The 20,937-nt window shown below is 44.0% G+C and overlaps 1 protein-coding gene across 7 annotated transcripts in view; it reads right to left on the reverse strand.

Annotated features, from left to right (window-relative positions):
* Window positions 1-15,732: 15,732 nt before the first annotated feature.
* GATA2 (GATA binding protein 2) overlaps window positions 15,733-20,937 on the reverse strand; it is a 34,991-nt gene continuing 29,786 nt past the window's right edge. For all 7 annotated transcript variants that reach the window (XM_060271412.1, XM_035106445.2, XM_035106443.2 and 4 more), the window contains exons 5-6: window positions 20,495-20,620; window positions 15,733-19,630 (exon numbers count right to left, since the gene is read on the reverse strand). In XM_060271412.1, coding sequence (XP_060127395.1) covers window positions 19,331-19,630; window positions 20,495-20,620 — 426 coding nt within the window. In that variant the 3' untranslated portion in view covers window positions 15,733-19,330. The remainder of the gene's footprint in view (window positions 19,631-20,494; window positions 20,621-20,937) is intronic.

A 20,937-nucleotide genomic window follows, 5' to 3' on the forward strand; every position in this document is an offset into this window, starting at 1 on the left:
GGAAAGATGGAGGGCACTAGGAGAAGGGGACGACAGAGGATGAGATGGTTGGACAGTGTTCTCGAAGCTACGAACATGAGTTTGACCAAACTGCGGGAGGCAGTGGAAGACAGGAGTGCCTGGCGTGCTCTGGTCCATGGGGTCACGAAGAGTCGGACACGACTAAACGACTAAACAACAACAACATGATGGCTTAGTATCAGAGAGCTCCTTAGCTGGCTGATATGCAAGACCCGGTGCGCTGAACTGGAGCGTAGGAAGGAAAATATGGTGTCAAAACAGTCATATACTCTTGAACTAGGCCTACAAAACCTGTGGCCCACAAAGCCATGTAAAGAGGCCCCCACAACCCTGCAGGTACTCTGTTAAACTCCTATTTTTGCCTGACCAAATTCTGCACCCCTTCATGTTAGTTTATTTATTTAATTATTTGCAAAAGTTCTGGATGAAAGATGCGTCCAGGTCTCCCTTGTGTCCACCCACCCCCCCGCCGCCCCCCATTTCCAGAAAGGTTAGACTGAGGTGGCCGGAGGAAAACAGACGTTTCCATAGGGTGGGTAGGGTGGTTGTAAATAACCATTAATGAATACCCTACGGTCCTTATTCCATGGTGGTACAGGCACTGGTGCTGGTCTGAATTCTGCTGTCCACATAAAGGGGCCCCTCCAGATGGTGTTTTCTTGCAGGTCTATTCTGCAGCACTTTTTTCCTCTTTTTCTGCATTCGTGGTGGATTTTTTTTCTACTTTAATTTGTTCTGTGATGCTTCCCCCATGCTACCACATTATCACTGTCTTTTTTAAAAAAATTTTTTTAATTTTAACCCAGATGGCCTCCGGGCATGCGTAGAAGCGACTTCCGGTGCCACTCTGCCCGATCTCCGGTGCCCACACATGGGAAGAGCGGCACCCAAAATGGAGGCTCCCTGGCAGGTAGGAAATCCGGGGGATTTCCAGGATTTTTCTCCATTCGGGAGAACAGCAGGAAACGGATTAAAATCTGGGGGTTTCCCGTGAAAAACAGGATACTTAGCAGCTAAGAACAAAAGTTGTTTTAAACAGTTTTTTTTAATTCATTGTAAATCATTTCCCAGTATACCTTAACTCTTTTACAGTACCACCACATATGATAAAAAGTCCCTTCAACCTCTTTACACCTCCAACATTCCTTCTGTTCATTTTTATATATTTTGGCTAATTTCACCGGTAAGATATACCATCTATACATCATTTTCATGTAATTTTCCCTTAGCAATATACAATCTGTAAATTTTCAATTTACTTTCCAAAATTTTGTCCAATCTTCAAATTGTATGTTGTGGCCTATATCTTGTGCCCATTTAATCATTACTGATATCACTTAATCTTTCCCATTCCAAAAGGATATTGTACATTTTCTTTAATAATTTTGATTTCTCTTCTATTACAGTGTACCCCGCAAGACGAACGCCTCACGCAACGGAAAAATCACAAAATGAAAGCGTTTTGTGATTTTTTTGAAGACTTGCAAAACGAAGTCATCTATGGCCATGCTTCGCAAGACGAAGCAGTCTCGCGACGGGAAGGGAAGCCGCCGCCGCTTACCTTTAGGACTCTGCTGTCATGGCTGGGGGTAACATCCACGGCCACTGCTTCTGCCTCCTGCGGCAGCGCAGCACTCATGGTGGCCTCCTCTGCGGCTCCGGCCTTGCCCTCCTCCACAGCCTCCGCGGCTCCTCTGCGACGGGCTGGCGGGATCCGGCAGGAGCAGCAGTGGGGCTCGCCAGGCGGCCCTTGGCGAGAACAGCGGCAGCGCCTGAAGGAGCGGAGGCTGCAGCAGGAGGAGACCCCTGGCCCTCCTGCTTCCCCCTCCCCAGAGCCTTAAAGACTTCTGGTGGCGGGTGAGTTGACACCTGTTCCCCCCCCCGCTTCTTTTTTGCCCATAGGAACACATTAATTAAATTTCAATGTATTCCTATGGGAAACTGCGCTTCACAAGACAAAATTATTGCAACACGAAATGACTCGTGGAACGAATTAATTTCGTCTTGCGAGGTACCACTGTACGTCCTTTTGGAATTTAGAAATCGTGTATGAAAACCCTTTTTTATTGTCCTCTTTAAAAATATCTTTTAGCTGCCTATGGTGTAACCAGCTTTGAAGATGTTCTTTTATTTCCTCATATTCTTTAATTCTAGTTCCCTTCCTGTTCTACTAACAATTCTCTATATGTCGGCCAGTCTCCCCACATTATCACTGTCTGAAGGGGCTATAGTACAATAAATGCAGGAGAAAAATAAACCAGGACATTTGTGCTGGATAGAACATTTGTGGGATGAAGTGGGAGATTACTGGTTTGTTTCTGTTCTTGTTTTTATTATGTACAGTATTTTGTGTTGTTTAACTTGTATTTTTATCTTGTGAACTGCCTTGAGATCTACACATGAAGGGCAGTATACAAATATAATAAATAATAAAATAATAATGTTTTTTTAAAAAATTACAGGATTTCAGCAGGATGTTATGCAATATGAAGGACCCCAACATTTTTGAAGGTGCAAAAAGTACAGACAGCAGGATCACACATGACCACCATATAATAATAATATGCATATTAATTGAATTTATATCCCGCCCTATACCTGGAGGTCTTAAGGCAGTTCACAGAATAAAATCAAAATATAAAACCACAAAATACATAATCGAAATAAAAACAACAACCCAATACCCCCCCCAAAAAAATGCCACATTTTAAAAGGGCAGAGGATGTCAATCAAATCAAACAAAGGCCCTATATCACCGCAAGCACAAATCCTCAGGGATGCACAATAGAAATGATGTCTGGAGGGGCCTCTTGAAAACAAAACTTGTAACTGGTCATGGCCTGGGAACAAAGCCCAGATCAGGTCCAGAGGTGAAGGGAGGGAGGGAGAGAGCCCATCATTATTATTATTTGGGGGGGGCAGATTCAGGGAAGAGTTAGACAGGGCAAAGACTATTTGCATAAGGTTTACATACAGCGACAGAAGGAAACGGAAAGACTGAAGGGCAAGAGCGAAAGAAAACCAACCTCAGCCTTGCCCCCTTGCCTTTCTGGCAACTGGCCTGAAAGCAAAATAAAAGGGGAAGGGGGGATCCAGTCTAGCCACGCTTTGTTGTCAGTTTGTTTCTGTACAAAATGCAGGTGGAAATAACATCTCCAACGACAACGGAGAATGAAAGGGGGGTCACGGAGAAAAGCTGCAGATAGGTACTGACTACAGACTGAGAAGGGCATCTGAGCCATACATCAAGCATCACTCGGAGGTAGGCCTTGCCGTCTTGGCAGTCATATTGTTGCAAGGCCAGCTGCAGCTCCTGGCAGTTGCATCTTCCTTGTTTGAAATCCTGGATCTGCTGGTGATAACCAGTTCTATTATTCACTCGCCAGTGAATCAAGACAAACATACTATCCCAGAGTGCAAGGAAGCTTGTCCGTGTGTGAGTTTTCAGTGATCAGACAGCCTCAATGAGATCAGGGCCCGTCCTCCGGTGCAATGATGGGACTAGCCCTGCCTACTTAAAAACAAAGGGGGAAGTTACAAGGATAGGGATGGGTAGATTCATCCCCCCCCACCTCCGCCCCCCAGAAAAGGTTTCTGATGAGATAATCCCTCCTTTCTCACACACTAGAATCTGCAGTGCTTTAAAAAAAAGTGTAAGCAGCAGTTTATTATTTTTTTTAAAAAAAGCAAGCTATTGAACAACAACTAAAAAGAACAAAGACCAGTTTTTATTCTCTAATTCCAGTCACATAAGCCAAAATGATTTGTGCTGAAATGACTAAAGATGCAAGTGATGATAACCCAATGATGTTGATTATACCTGCTTAATTTGAGCCAGGTGCTCAGCCCTGGAACAACTTAGTTCCAGTGCCAGGGCTAAATTCTGGAACAGATCCATACCTAGGAAAAGTCACACTTGTTGCTTTTTCGCCTGTCATATAGCTGTTGAAGGCACAGGAACCTACGGTAGCTATGGGGAGGAGGAACACAACGTACATGCAGCAGATTGAAAGCCTTCCGATTCAGCTTTTCCCAGGGGTTCAGGGTCTTTCTTAGTGGGGAACCTGTAGCTCTCCTGATGTTGCACTGCAATTCCCATCTGCCGGCACCAGCATGGTCAATGGTCTGGGTTGAGAGTTGTAGTCCAACAACATCTGAAGGTCGCCACACCCATCACCAGCATTAAAACACATAGATCCAATGGGGCAGGCATGCAATATCTCCACCAACAGGTTAACAGGCACTGGAAGATCACCAGATGCAATGCCGGATATGGGCACAGCCAGGATTTATTTTAGGGGGGGCAGGCTTTATGTTGGGGGGGTAGAACCAAGTTAAGGTGGGACACGGGTGGCGCTGTGGGTTAAATCACAGAGCCTAGGGCTTGCTGATCAGAAGGTTGGCGGTTTGAATCCCTGTGACGGGGTGAGCTCCCATTGCTCGGCCCCAGCTCCTGCCAACCTAGCAGTTTGAAAGCATGTCAAAGTGCAAGTAGATAAATAGGTACCGCTCCGGCGGGAAGGTAAACGGCATTTCGGTGTGCTGCTCTGGTTCGCCAGAAGGCTTTGTCATGCTGGCCACATGACCTGGAAGCTGTACGCCGGCTCCCTCAGCCAGTAAAGCAAGATGAGCGACGCAACCCCAGAGTCGGTCATGACTGGACCTAATGGTCAGGGGTCCCTTTACCTTTAGAACCAATCTGTGATGCAATTGGTCAGTTAGTTAAGTATTTTTTATTTATTTTCTTGATTTGGGGGTGGGGAGCTGCACCCATGGTGCCTGAGGAACCTGAGAGGGGGGATGTTTCACATTCAGGGGTGCCATTACTGAGTAATGTCACAGTATGGTTTTATAATATATTTCAAAGCATGTTCAGGTATCTTCAGGGGCAGGGATAGGAGAGAAGAACTTGACCATTATGAATGTTTCTCTTAGTCACTTTCTAGAGCTGAAGAAGGACAGAATATTGATGTAAACCCAACTTCTGCTCAAATAATTCTGGTCCAAGCCAAGGGAAGCATCATGGGAGTTTTATTAGCGTGGTGCTTCCTGTTGCTCTGGAGGTGCTGTTCCATTCCAGTGGCCTGCATTTTCAGGGTGTAGCTTTTGTCTGTGTAGGTCCTAACAAAAGGGATGGGGGGGGAGCTGTTATATATCTGCCTTAGAATTAGATGTTCAGTCTTGAGTTTTTGTTTTTTTTAAAAAAAATAATAATCCAGACTTACCACCATTGCATCCTGGAAACATCCTACCAAAGCTGTCCCTATTGTCTTGGCTTTTATTACCTCTATAGGAAGCAATAACCTCTTAGTCCTATCAAAGCTATCTTTCTCTCTCTCTTTTCTCACCTCCTTGGTTAATAAGAGACACCTTTCGTCATTTTTGAAATGAATCTCAATATTAATACAATCCATTACCCCTTTAATGCACCCCGACAGAGAAAAGCAACATTTCCACAAACAATGGCTTCTTGTGAAATCTGATCTATCCATTCTACTAGGATTTCTCTCATTGCCTGGATTTGTTCCAAGTAGTTCTCAAAGGCACTGGACCTTGGGTCTTTGCTTCCATTAGGCAAACTATTTCCGTCAGAAGTTACTCACTTCCTGTTTTCTGTATTTAGACAACCCATGTACTGGAGAGGCTTTGATTTGATTTGCTGTACAGTTCAGCTAATCTAAGTGTTTACAAAAGGGGGCCAGGAGGAGAAATTTGAGGCATATTAAAGGTGCTTCTAGAAAGGGGTTTATTCTGGATCTGTGCTGCTCATAAATGCAAAGTTTTCACAGCACCCACGCATTGTCATCAAAATGCCAAGGTCTATTTTTAATCCCATTAAATCCAGATTTCCATGTACCTAGCGTTTTTCTTCTAGAAAAAATGGTACTAGTACTCACCATGAAATTGTAAGTGCCACACTTTTAACCAGTGCTTTTCTTCTTCTAAAAAAAGAGAGGTGCCGATATTCCATACCCTTGAGCACCCTTGAGCTTTACCAAGGATTATTACCAAATAATCCAATAGGTAAAAATGGGCTGTGATACATTTGCAGTCACTGTTCCTGTCGAGGTGCAACAGAATCATAAAATTGTATGGTTGGAAAAGACCATGAGGGTCATTTGGTCCAACCCCCTGCAGTATCACATTGTTTGAATGGTTTGTCACATGTGTGGTGGCATTTTGGTGGGTGTTCCCTATTGCTACAAGCCCTATTTCTGTTTGCTCTTCAACCGAGCACAGTTTTGTTTCTATTTTGTTTCTGCCAGCTCAAACAATGTGACAATGCCTATTTCCACCAATTGCTGTATGCTGCTTGCATGTCGGAACTGTAGTATATACAGTGGAACCTCGGTTTACGAACGCAATCCGTTCCACGGAGGCATTCGCTCCCCGAAGGCATGCTTCTGTGCGTGCGCGAAGCGCCGATAGAACACTTCTGCACACGCACGCGCTGCGCAGAAGCAATCTGCGCATCCGACGCCGCAGAACCCGGATGTAAACACTTCCGGGTCCACGGTGTTCGTAAACGGAGGCGTTCATAAACAGAGGTAGTTGTAAACCGAGGTTCCACTGTATCAGCTTAAAATAAAATAAAATAAAATACTGAGGTCTTGGGCAATAGCACTCTTGTGCTCTTACACAAGAAAACTTTTGTGCAAGACCTCTGTATTAAATATAATAAATATTCCCCTAACAGGAGTCGCAGCAAGCAAGTCCCTCAGCTAGCTGTTTGCTGTGTGAGGAAGGAGCTGGAGCAGGACAGCTGCAGTGCCTGCAGTCACTATTGGGGTCTGTGGCTGTCATGGAGACCCAATTGGCTAGCCAAAAACAACAACCACCCAGCATAAGGAAGCAGCGATTCTGCATCAGTTGAATTTCCGGGTGCTGTGCAAATGTTAAAGGCCCTAGAGCCTTATTGGGGGAAATACGGCAACCTTAAAAGCATTTTGTGAACTGGTGAGTCATTTTGTCCCACAAGACTTACAACATTTCAGAAGCATGGGAGTTTGGTCACATCTTGTAGAAAAGGTTCCTTGTTTCCATATTGTTAATGTGTCTATTGTTACATTATAGATATCTTGTGTGTTTCAATTCACAGCACCTCCCAGTAGAATTGGGAATGTCCCTTTGTCTCAGTAGCCCTGGAGAATTTCTGCCAGTCATTGTAGACAATGCAGACAATATAGATGGGCCAGGCTTAATCTGCCTCCTGTGTTCCAGAGTGCTTCAGTTTTGAATGGCTGGCCAGAACTGCTTGCACAAAGGCACAAAGGTTGCGTTTGCCTTTTGGCAAGGCTTAAACAGCTCAGGAATGCAATGCCTCAAGGACCATCACTTTCCATATGAACCTACCTGGACGCTGAGATCATCTTCTGGGGCCCTTCTTCATGTGCCTCCTCCACAAGAGGTCCAGAGGGTAGCAACACAAGAATGGGCCTTTTCTGTGGTGGGTCCCTGCTTGTAGAATGCTCTCCCCAGGGAGGCTCGGCTGGCGTCTTTAGGTGCAAGGTGAACATGTTCCACTTCAACTAGGCCTTTGGCTGTTTAACATCCTATACCCTTTTGTTTGGGGGAGGGGAGGGAAGTTATTGGTTTGTCGTGCTCTTGTTTTTATTTTTATTATGTATTTTGTATTTTTATCTTGTATTTTTATGCTGTGAATGGCCCTGAGATCTATGGATTAAAGACAATGTACAAAATTAATTAAAATAATTAATTTAATAATAATAATAATAATGTGTGTGTGTGTGTGTGTGTGTGTGTGTGTGTGTGTGTGTGTGTGTGTAAAGGGGGCATGTTGGTTGGTCTCCACCTCTCACCAACACCAAAATAGCTTGACCAATGCCAATGAAATTTGGCACAACGTCACATGCGAATAACCGATATTGGTTATAGCAACCAATATGCTATAACTGCCAGAATGGCCATTCCTCTACAAAGGGCCATGCCGGGATCCTGCCCCTAGCCACCCACGTCCCAAAACACATCAGCTCAGGTTTGCAGGGAATGGAGTTGGGGACTCGCCTGCGTTGTGGCTGGGGGCAGGATGGGGACGGGATAGCTCAGGTTTGCATGGAACGGAACTGGGGACCCACAGCAACGCGTGGCAGGGCCAGCTAGTAATAACAATAATAGTCCTGAGTGTGGCCTCTGAATGTTGCTTTTTGTCAAGCACAGTGCATTGTGAGCTGAAATCAACATGGTTGAAATAGAAAACATAAGCTTAACCAGCTAACTGAATTCTATTGCTGACTCTATATGGTCAAATATAAAACCAATTCATTACCACAGCTATGCTGCAGTTAAAACGCTGCCAAGAATCATACAACGATGCAAACGGCAGGGTTTATTAAACCATCAGAAGAACATTTCTGATGACAAGCTGCTCCTCTTTATAAAAGAGCTTATTTTGGTAAAGAAGAACGGTGCAGTAGCTGCTTCCTCTTAATGACTACTCTGGGACTGTTGCTAAGTCTGTATCTGTGTTAGATGCCACAGTGTAGTAGGCTAAAATAAGGCAAGGGTAGCCAATGTGGTGCCCATCTAGATTTATTACAACTTCCACCATTAAATCTTATTAGCCTGAAAATTGTTTCCCAGCATAATACACTTATGGGATCTGGACTAGTAGGGACTGGCTGGGAGCAGGACCTTGTGGTTGTGGATAGCTCAATGAAGAGGCAGCAATGCTTCCGAAGACCAGTTGCTGGAAGCCACAGGAGGGGAGAGTGCCCTTGTGCTCACTTTCCGCTCCCTGGTTTCTCACACGCATCTGGTTGACCACAGTGAGAACAGGGATGCTGGACTAGATGGGCCATTGACCTGATCCAGCAGGCTCTTATGTTTTTACATTAAGATGTCACCCCAGTGTATGTGGAAAAAGTGAGTGCTGTGCTAGGGATCATTAGGAAAAGGGGTTGAAAATATAACTGCCAATAGCTTAATGCCATTATACCCATCAATGGTGCAACCACACTGGGAATACTGTGTACAGCTCTGGTTGCCTCACCTCAAAAAGGATAGGAAAATAAGAACATAGGAAGCTGCAGCAGTGGAGTTTCATTCTCTGGCACTGGGGGTGGAGAGCAGGCAGGGGCGGGGCTGGTGCGTGGTTCTGGGGGCATGAAGCGCCGCACGTAGGGCGTGACGCATGTTCTGGGGGAGTGTCGTGCCGCACGTAGGGGTGTGGCGCACGTTCTGGGGCGTGACGCGCCACATGTAGGGGCGGGGACCGCGTTCTGGGGGCAGGGACTGCCGCCTGCAGGGGGAAGCGCCCAGTGTGTGTGGGGGCAGCTGTGATGGCGCCCTCGGGATCGCGCTGCCTGGGGCGGAGCACCCCTATCGCCCCTCCCTTCCTACGCCCCTGGGAAGCTGCCTTATACCAAGTCAGACCAAGTGTCCATCTATCTCGGTACTGTCTTGACTGACAGGCAGTGACCCTCCAGGGTTTCAGACAAGGAGCCTCTCACAGCCTTACCTGGATATGCCAGCATCGAACCTGGATCCTTCTATTTGCAAAGAAGATGGTCCACTATTGAGCTTGCCCTCAGTTATAATGGCAATTATAATATTAAAGAACCTTTGGATATGTTCTTTATTTGAGGCTGCCAGGGTGGGTTGGAGTTGTTAAGATGAAGGAGGAAAGAAAAGGTGCCTTGTTCTCAAGTACTTTGGGTAGGAGGTATTTTTGTTACTTTTAAGCTGAAGTAAGATAGTGGACAAGAATTATGAGGCAGGAAGTGTCCAGATAAGATCTAACCTCAGCCATCAACTCACTAGGGGTCCTGAAGTGTTTATTTCTGACCCTCACCACCCCCATTTGTAACATGGGGGCCAAAATAGGTTCCTACCTCGAAAGATTGTCACCTGGGTTACTGAGGTAATGTACAGAACTTTGAGCATTCAAAAAGTATAAGGATTGGGTCCATTTTTATTGATGATCCTTCATTCTTTTGAGCAATTCTGGACTGGAAAAGCACATAATACATAAATACATAATGCATAAATACTGTACTCATCCTGAACCCAAAATAAATGGAATAAACTTGTGGTTCCGACATTTGATTTCTTCCCCGCCCCCCAACCAATTACAGACCCAGTAGCACATCATTTTAATAGCTGTGTGTCCGGCATTAGAATCCAACACAAGGAAACATAATGTGTATCAAGTTTATAAAGGTAAAGGTAAAGGGACCCCTGACCATTAGGTCCAGTCGTGACCGACTCTGGGGTTGCGTGCTCATCTCGCATTATTGGCCGAGGGAGCCGGCGTATAGCTTCCAGGTCATGTGGCCAGCATGACAAAGCCGCTTCTGGCAAACCAGAGCAGCACATGGAAATGCCGTTTACCTTCCCGCTGTAGCGGTTCCTATTTATCTACTTGCATTTTGACGTGCTTTCGAACTGCTAGGTTGGCAGGAGCTGGGACCAAGCAACGGGAGCTCACCCCGTCACAGGGATTCGAACCGCCGACCTTCTGATCAGCAAGCCCTAGGCTCAGTGGTTTAACCACAGCGCCACCTGGGTCAAGTTTATAAGTTTATAAATCAAGTTTATAAATGGATTAAAAACAGCAGAACTGTTGTTGAGCTAAGATCCTACCTTGTTTCTATTTAATGATGATAATTTAATACCACTTAAGAAATCACTGCTGCATACAGGTTCTGGATGCCTTGGACATTTGGGATAATGAAGCATTTCACTTTAAGATCCCTCACCCTTATCCAGCCTAGGTTGAAGATCAAGGCATGCTGTCACTTGATGACTCACTCTTCTTGATTCTTAGCCCTGTTCACATGGCACACTTACTGCTTATCCTATCTATTATCAAGGAATTACACAACAGCCCTGCTATTTACTCACTGCTGGAGGGGTTATTTGCAAGGTAAAGGTATTTACCACATAGCAATGCACTGTCCTTGAATTTAGAAGCCATCCCTTCCTCCATTCTGTAAATTTTATGCTTTCATTTCCTTGCGTGTTCAATAGTATATTTAAAGAAATCTGGCAATTCAGGACCTACTTATTAGGATTTCTGGAGTGCTTGATTACCAAGTATAGAATCCTGCAATGATGTGAATTCAGCATGCATTATATATATATATATATATATATATATATATATATATATATATATATATATAGTCCAATGCACAGACCCCTTGCACAGAACATGTGAGATTGAGAATGCACCCTGCAGGCAGCCATGATTTGTGTGATGGTGGCACCCTTTTTAAATCACTGCCATTGTGCACATTTCGGCAAACCCAAAGAAATAGGGGGGGTGAGTGGGGAAGGCACCGGACTTGGGGAAAATCCAGAGAGAACAGGCTCTCAAAGTGCCAAAATGTTTTATTGTGCCCAACACATTTCGGAATTCTGAAGTACCTTTTTTTCTGCGCGTAGCATTCCTACTGGAAAGATTAACTTTTGTTTATCGTTTTTTTCCTTTGCTAAATATACTCACATGCATAAATTGCACTTCACCATTTTAGCTGTTTGTCTGAATGCATCAACAGAACAGAGGCGCTAATTTTCTTTTTTCATCTCCCCAAAGCTACTCCATAAGGTCAGCTCTAATGGGCCCCCTTCTTAATACTTTGAGACTGAGGAAAAGCCAGGAACTGAGTGTCTACATTCCTTTCCAACACTCCGGGTCAGGGTCACTGTTCACAGGAAGTTGGTCTGACTATTGGCCATCCCACAATGACCCATATATATATATATATGTATATATCATGTATATATATGTATATATATCATTTAAGAAACAAGAGGGAAGGAGAAGCAGAACCATGTATTTCCCCATCCTTGATTTGTATATTCTGTAACAGTGTTACAGAGCTATTTTTGTTGTTGTGGCTTGCGTCTTTTGTCGACTTTTCAAGCTGTAAGTGGTACATATTTGGCAAGGGAGTAAATGACAAAATTCTCAAGGGCCATCTGCAGGTCACCCAGATAGCTTAAGAAGTTTGCATTAATTATGCTGTGTTTACTACCCAAGAGGGAGTACATTAACTCTTTCAAGCCACAATAGGTAAAAAACCATGGCATTTGGCGGTGGGGGATGAAAGAGATTTGGGGTTTTTTTGGGGGGGGGAACTACCCTTTTAAAAAGCATTCTTTTTATGTGCCAGTCGAAAACCTCGGCAAAAAAATAAATAAATCTAAAAGGTAGACTATTTTCTTTTGCTCTTAATCTATTTTTCCCCTGTATTTTGACATCAAACGCTGCCTGTAACCTAATCTTCTAGGTGTTTGATGTGGCCTTAGAGACATGACAATTAAGCATGGCTTAAAACATTAATCCTAACAACAGAATCCAAAGACAAGTAATGTCAGGACTCTTCACCAGCGAGAAACTATCAGCGTTTGTGGAGAAAATGAGTTGCAAATGAATTTAGGCACCTAGAGCATCCTAAGTGGCCTGGGTTCAGAATCCCTTGGGGATCATCTTCCCGTATATGGGTCAGTCCCCTTCCTTTGGATTAGGGTGATGTGGAGTCACTACTGTATTTCAAGACTCACCACTGCTGGCAGTGAAGTTGTCCCCTACTAAGAGGAGAGCATGTCCAGTGGTGGATGTGTGTTGTGGAATGCCCTCTCTAAAGAAATCCACCAGGGACGCGCTACTGCAATCTTGAGATGCTTGATTGAAATCTGTATCACCTCTTCCTCCAGACTTTTTATTACTTCTTGTCTGATCGTCCATATTTCTGCATTGTTACTATTAATTTTGTCAGTTGCGTCAAGCGCATGATGTTTTATTAGTTTTTGTGTTGTCTTTGGTGGAGGGTGGTGGTGGTGCTCGCCTGACTTCTGGTCGTCCACAACACTGCTGCATACCAGGGCACAGAGACAGGGAAGAGTGAGGTGGCAATAAGGTTGGCATGGTGCAAACACACTGGCAGGAGAGTCCGTTTGGTTCTGCTGCTGCATTTGCATCATACTGTCCTCTCCACTGGCTCAGCCCTCTGTGTCCCAGGATGCAGCAGCAAGGGGGAACAGGGGGCAGATGAGTACCACTGCCCCACCCCACCATCCACTGCTGCTTATGTTACCAATAAAAGAAAAGGCAGCTGTTCTTCTTTGTACTGAGAAAAGCAGCATGTTCGTTTAAAAAAAGAGGCATGCAGGCTTTAAATCAGGAATGGGGAACCTTAGGCCCAGCGCCCAAATGTGATCTTCTAGGCCTGCTTGGCTGGCTTTTAGGAATCTTCCCTGGCCTCCATTTCTCCAGAGCCTTAGCAGCCCTGATTTGCACCCTCCTCAACTGCTTTTGCCTTCCTAGAATGTGTATGTGAACTCTGATAATGCTTCTTGCTTGCCTGGATAAAGAATAGAAAGCGTGAGTGTGAAGAAACAAACCTACTATACCCAAAATAAAATTCACTTTTGTTACTTTGCCCACTTTTGGCCCAGCTCTGCCCACCAATGGCATGTGGCCCATGGAAGGTCACCCAGAAGGGAATGTGGCCCTCAGGCTTAAGAAGGTCCCCCGTACCTGCTTTAAATAAATAATACTGTTTGAGATATCCTCTGTGCTTTATCATTGCAATTAAGGACAGACATTGCCCCAAGTGTTATTCTAGTTGATTTTTCAGATGCTGTACAGCAGTATCTGCAGACACACATAACATTCAGCTTGATTTTAAATTTTTTTTTTTACAGATAATAAAACTATGAAAACTATCATTTTATGTATTAGTTGTAACAATCAAATGCCTCTAGTGGAGCTGTGGGACATTTTGTGTCTCATGGCTGATTTCAGGATGTTACCAGGACTCAAGCTGGACCAGAAGAGATTCCCTCCAAGATGGGGATCTGCCTTATTCCTATTTCTAGATGTGGTAACTACTTGCGGTTATTCAGTGGTGAGGAAAAGATATTCTGCAGAGGCACCCAGCTATTACTTAACATGTTCCAGAGCGTTAGGACTACGCTGTGGGCAACAGTCTGAAGTAAGCCGAAGGCTGGGGAGACATGCCACAGGTAAGAACCACTGGGTATGGCAAGGCTGAAGGACAAACCAGGCAACAGGCTCAAGGAGCATGGCAGGACTAGAGGACAAAGCAGGAGCATAAACCAAAGAAGAAGACAGAATAAAAGCACCCATGAGTGCCCAGAGACCCTTGTTGCTCAAGTATGGCTTATCTGGAAAAGGAAGCCCTTTTTACTCCTTCCTGCCCAGAAAGGTCTAATGGTCACAGTCTGGGTGGGTGACCCAGTCAGTTCTGACATCCTGTTGCACAAGCAGAAGCACAAGGGGAAGTATGTTATGCTAACACAACAGCAGTAACAGATGGTGGTGTTGTGGGTCCTAACCTGAACTCCGCTCAACTGCATCACTGCTGCATTCTGGAATGGAGATGGAGAGGGGAAGGGCAGCACAGTGCAAATGCAATAGTGGGAATGCTGAATTGGCTTTGACCTCATCATCCCAGTACGCAACAATGATGTGGGCAACTGGAGGTTAGGGGAGAATTGATGCTCCATCCTATAACCAAACTATACATGTGCATTCTAAGCCCCAGGCTCACTTCCATTTCATTGCGTATCACCCTATAGAGACAATCCAGATGAAGTTAAGCATGCTTTTAAGTGCTACTGAAAACAATGTAATGAAACCCACCGAATCAGGTCTAGGTATCGCAGACACTGTGCCAGATGAATGTTACTGCAATGGGGATTTATTTCTGCCCTCTTTTAATAGTTGCTAAAACTTATTAACAGTGAAAAGATCTGTATTAAAATGTGTTACAATATAAAATCGGGCATTGTTGGCAGAGCTACAGACATTGCATGTTGAATTCTGACTCAGGTTATTGCTCAGTGCCCAACAACTGGAGCGTGTGTGACGTGCGTGTAAACAAAGTGAGTTTTCACGCAGGAAGCTGAAACTGTTAGGTCTGTATTGTGAATGCAAATCTGCATCGGGCGGAATGTTATCAAATTTAAAACTGACTGCCCTTCATCTTCTGTCTTGCATTTCCATCCTTCACATCTGACAAAAATAGAGAAGAAGCTCAAGGGCACTTTTTGACATTGCAAATGAAAATAGCCTTAAATCTAAATTCTCAAGTTGACTGCTATGGCAATTCTTTCTACCACCTCTCTCTTCCAAATCAAGCTGCACTGTCTTCATACCTGTGAATTCCATCAGAAAAAGCACTGATAACATTGAATGGGAAGTGGATCTTCTGACCCACCTGGTCCAAATTGCAGCAGCAGCCTGTGCATTCAAAACGCTACTCCCCAAACTCGAAGATTATTTGGAACATCTGCTTATAGCATAAGGAATTCATGTCTATGTGGGGAAATTCCAGGGCAGCTTGTGTGCTCAGGAGATATGCTTTTGTCCCCGATGCTTGCTGCAGGAGTAAAATTCCCATGGCTTCTCTTCCAATACTGTCACCAACTCCCAAGCCCCATCATGACGACTCCAGAAACTCATAGCTTAGGTATCATCCTTTCACCACACTGCCCTATGAAGCAACATCATCCAGAGACCAGTGCTCTTCAACTGGTGTGTGTCAGGACCCCCTGGCGTCACAACCTGATCCAAAGTGGATCCCAACAATGGCACTACCACCATGCAAATATACGGTTAAAGATTAAGAAGGGGTCCCCAAATGCACATTTAGATTCAAAGTGGGTCCCGGATCTGAAAGAGTCAAAGAGACCTAAAGTAGAGAGAGAGCAAAATCTTGCTTTCACAAAAAAGGGGGTATTTTTTATTATTATTCTTAGCAGTATTCACCTTGAAGGAATATGAGGGAAGCATACACTTTTTTTTACAGACAATATATAAACATGTTGTACATAATTAACAATAACTTAGTTCACTAAACCAAAAATTAAGCCAAAATTAAAAAAACAAAACAGAAAATACTGCCAAATCTTTATGCTGATACAAGTACAAAATAATTTAAATCCTGACTGCGGTTCTTATACGCTGCAGTGACTGACAATATATTGCACTTTGTCGACTGTGTGGACCCTGCCCAGCAAGCACTCCTGCTGCACAATCTCCATTCACCAAAGTGGGGCTTGTCGAGGGCTCACCCCACAGAGACAAAAGAAGACTGTGGAGCAGCAGCGGCAGCACTGGGTGGCTATTCTCCCCCAATGTCATGAAGCCTCTCATGCTCTCACCCAGCCACTCCCACCCCTAAAGAATTTGAATTGAGTTACAAATCATGTATAACTGTACCATTTTTTAAAAAAGTCCCCCCTGCCTCCCTTAAATATAAAAGAAAACGTAGTTTAATTTCCCAGTTTGTCAATTGAAGATGCCATTTCTCCCAGACAGAATTTCTCTTCCCTTTGTTTTGGCGATTATTTCTATTTCTTCACAAAGTGCAGCTATATATGCCCACACCGACCAGAAAAGGGAGGAAAGCAACTTTTCACTTTGGATGCTTGGTCCTTTGTTCTTTATAAAACAGCTGAATTATATATTTGGGGGGGGGAGCAGGAAAGAGAAACCAAAACCAACGTACACCTTTGTTTTTTTGTTTTAAGCAGACTTTTGCAGTTAACATACAATTGGCTTGATTAAAAACAAAACCCATTAAAAAAACAAACAAGAAAAAGCTCGTCACAGAATTAAGCTTATGCGGTTTACATTATCAAACCCCTTTGCTCACAGGGGCTTTTTTCTCATCAGAAATATAGCTAAATATGTACATCATATGTTATACTGGACCTTGTGATCATGAAAGTCATCAGATCATAACAATTAGGAGAATACACTTCACACTGGCAAGAGCTTTATTTTTCGGTTGTTTACATACAATATGGTTTCAGAATGGGATATAACTTTTTTTTCCTGTTTCTCAACATTTGTGATTTTCCTTACAAAAAACAAACAAACATATATGTGCTATAGGAAATGGCCAGCATACCCGTCTATGCTCCCCAGTAGCAGATCACTTTCCCATCACTCAGTAAGCTGTCGCTATCTCTGAACTACTGGACGAATCTGAAATCAGGTCTCTCTCGCATGCTCTTCCACCACTTATAGATCTTCGCCTATTTTCTGCCCTTCACCAGTTTCTCAGCTAGAAAAGGTGCTGTGTGACATGCATGCCTACAGATGGCAAACTCCAGCTCTGGACACATTATTTAAAACATCTAGTGGGGAATTAGCTACGCAACATTTCTTAGTATCTTGGGCAAGATCAATCAGACAGACGAAATGAAAGCATCATGGCAGATCCTTAATACGGTTTTCTTCCCCTTGCCCTGAATTAAGAGTTGCGTGTTAGATCCAGGGGCACAGACCACTAAAGCAAGGGCTACAACTCCAGGGTTTTGTGTGTCAAAGGTTCATCATCTGGCATAACTGTCTCAGAAAAGAAACGCTCTTGCCCGAGACCTGGGAGACCACCTGCCATACCTCCAATCTCAGCAGACTGTACTGAGCAGGATACAAGGAGGGTCTGAATCCGTGTTAGGGTGGCTCAATATACCAAACTGTGCTGCAGCACAAACAGCCCCCCCCCCCAATCCTCAAGGTGGGGCTGGGAAAGACAGCAGAGCTGTTGCCATCGGTCTCTGTAGGTAATACTGAGATAGACTGACAAATAATCTGACTTGGTATAATCTGACTTGGTTCATATAAAACAAGAACTCTATACAAAAACCATCAGAGCGACTGGAGACTGAACAAGAGCAATGCATAAAGGTGGTGCCTCGATGAGGGACATTTTTAGGTTCTGGGGGGCTCCTAGTGCCAGGAGTTAGTAGGGCTTTTTGGTGCCAAGGGCTTGTCTTTGTGCAGACGGGGGAACAGGGAAAGAAGGCACAGATAACAGGAGTGATAGAAACAGAGGGGCAGCTCTGCACCGACTGGGAGGTTGAGAGCGGATAGGGCACAGAGGTTGTGGAGTGTACTGTAGATCGCAGGTTGCCAACGCGGTGCCTGCAGGCACAGATGTGCCCACAGAAGCCTCCCTTGGCGCCCAGGGGGTTCCCTCCTGCCGCTGATGTCAGACAACGAAAGAAGCATTCTATTGCAATCAATAGAATGGATTGCAGTGCATGCTTGGCTGTGTGGGGTGTGTGTGTGTGTGTGTGTGTGTTGTGCCCATTTTCTGAATGTGCCCATGGGTTCCCAAAAAAGTTGGCAACCGCCAAGCTAGGCAGATGGAGCAAATCATGGAACTTAGTGGACTGGTGTGCTCTATCTAAAACAACACAATCCATGACCGGAGGAGATACAGTTCAGACCTGCTATTGGGAAGGAGCAAGAGAGAAGTGGGGAACCAGGGCAGCCTGGGATGCAAGTATACCTGTTATCACTTTCTACAACCAACTAGATGCTCAGAGAGGTATGATGGGGAAGAAATGCTGATTTTTGTGGATTTTAGCCCTCTGGCCAATGCAGGACTGTTTGGTATGGAAAAACCTTTTAGCCATTTGTCCAGTGTATCTTGGTCTTCTTGTAGGATGCCATGCTTTTAAACAAAAGACCTTCACATTGACAAAAATTAATACACAAATTATGTCAAAATAATCTGCACCTTGAGGCTGTTGGAACCTAGGTCAGCACCAAATGTCTCCCTCTTTCACGTACACAGCCTTTTCCTAGTAGATTTTTTTTAAAAGTCTAACAGTGATGAAGAGAATCAAGAGTGGCCATTAAAGCAATAAGATGATTAAAAAAAACAAAACACTTTACCTGGGCGGACGTATCTTTAAACAAAATAAAAAAAATTTAAAAAAGATCCACAAGAACATGCAAGAGTTTTGAAGCTCTTTCTGGAACACAAGAGCAAAATAAATAATGATTTTTTTTCCTGTATCTGATTTCTTTTCTTAAAAAGTAGATTTTTTTTTATAAAGTTGTCCATTTTTCCTCCCCTGAACACAAAATCTGTGATAGAAATCCAGCGTGGGCGGCTACCACTGAGCTTCCTCTTGCCTTGGGAAGCTGCTAATCTCTTTACAATATTCACAGTAATTAACAAAGAGAAAGGAAAGCTGGCTCCAGCTTCTTCGACTGCTTCAGCCACCTTTTCTTTCTGCTGGGACCAGAAGGTATCATTTCAAACAGGTGAGTTCCTCTTTCTCCATTTACCTGAGGGGGCAAAGTGCATAACAGGCACCATATTAAGCATTTCTGCAGAAGACCCATCACTGCAAAGTTTTAGTCTAGCGCTAGGAGTCGAACCACACTGGAATGAGATCCCCTTTCGTTCCTCTTCCTTCCCTACATTCTCTCCTCTGGGCAGATTTTTTCCCTCGCTGTCGTCTTATAGGCAAAGCCCAGTGTTTTCAAGTCCTCTGTTAGGATCTTCAGATTCTATCCCATGGCTGTGACCATGCTGGATGGATGTGGATGTCCAAATGAGATGCTGGAAGATGGGTGAATGGGGGTAGGTGTTGGCAGGATATGTCCAGAGTGGCTGAAAGGTGGCAAATGCCCCATTGGTGTCATGTGACTGGCAAGGGCAGCGGCACTGAACGGAGAAGATTTCTCCTGCATGCACTTGGAAAGTTCCTCAAAGCATTCAGAGCCTTTCTTGCTCTTCTTCGACTTGTTAGACATTTTCCTATTTCTGGTCTGAATTCCTTCCTTCTTCATAGTCAAAGGCCTGTTCACCTGCAAGAAATGAGAAAATCAGGCTCATGCAAGCAAAACGACCTTCTTGTGTACAAAAATAAAAATATTTAAACAGCCCCTGAGAGTTTCCTGGACAGAAATCATTTTCAGGCCAAAAAACAAAACGAAAACCCTACATCTCCTCCTTCCTCCCTGCAGATTTTGTTTATAAAATTTGATTTGTTTAATGAAACCACACTGGAAAACTTCAGACATAAAAAAGCAAGTTGGACCAAATACTGGCAGTTTCCACCCCTCCTTTCCTTAGCCTTAGCCCTTAACCTTCATTCATTTCCTAATTTAAAAAAGAAAGAAAAAAAGATTTCCTTTAAAAAAAAGAGGGAGGGGGAAGGCACACACACAGCACCAGATTCTAAAGCTGGAGTGTTTCAATTTTTAAAAAGAATAAAGTTTGCACTATTTCCATGTTCAGATATATAAGATTTGGAACTGATCAGAGCATGCTACAATTTCTTTCATGCAGTGCCAAACCTCTATAAAGATACCCCGATTGAATTAAACTTTACATGAATCCATTTGAAACGTCCTCTGAATTTCTGGGAAAGGCAGAGAACCATGCCGTGCTTGGGTTATAACCAAAAGTTCTAACCCTATTTTGCTTAAATCAGCCGTGTGCTTTAGAAGCCAAGCTAATACATTGTAATGTCACTGAATTCCACATCACTATGCCAACAAAGAATGGCCGTGACTTCCCAGGGGAACCCTAAAAAGCTTTTCTCTTTAAATAAAAAAATAAAAAGACTCCCTGCAGTGAATACACAGGGGCTGGTGGACGCCATGCAGTTGCGGCATCAATCGCAGCTAAGCAAGCAAAAGGGTGACACATGGCAGGCAAATACTCACATTGTGCAATTTATAGTACAGTCCACAGGCATTGCACACTGGGTCCCCATTCGCATTACGTCGCCATAAGGTGGTGGTTGTTGTTTGGCAGTTGGCACAACAAGTTCCTGCTCTCCTAGCTGCTGACTAATTAAAGGGGGGGAGAGAATATGTTGAACAATCTGTTCTTTCAATGATTCACGTGCAATATAATTTGATTTTTAAGAAGCAAGCTTTTTAATGAAATAAATGAGCACACACACACACACAGAGTAGGGGGAAAAAATCTTTCTATGTTCCACAACCCGCCCCCATTTGTTCTGGGATTTAAATTATCTATTTTGAAAATGTAAACCTGGACCTAATGCTAATGGGTGGTACATTACTCTATCAAATGTATTTGGTAGCTAACCCGGGATATTGTGATGCCTGAAGGTCTTCGGTCCCATAGCTCAAAAATTGGG

The sequence above is a fragment of the Zootoca vivipara genome, chromosome 2, assembly GCF_963506605.1.
Source record: "Zootoca vivipara chromosome 2, rZooViv1.1, whole genome shotgun sequence".
NCBI lineage: Eukaryota > Metazoa > Chordata > Lepidosauria > Squamata > Lacertidae > Zootoca > Zootoca vivipara.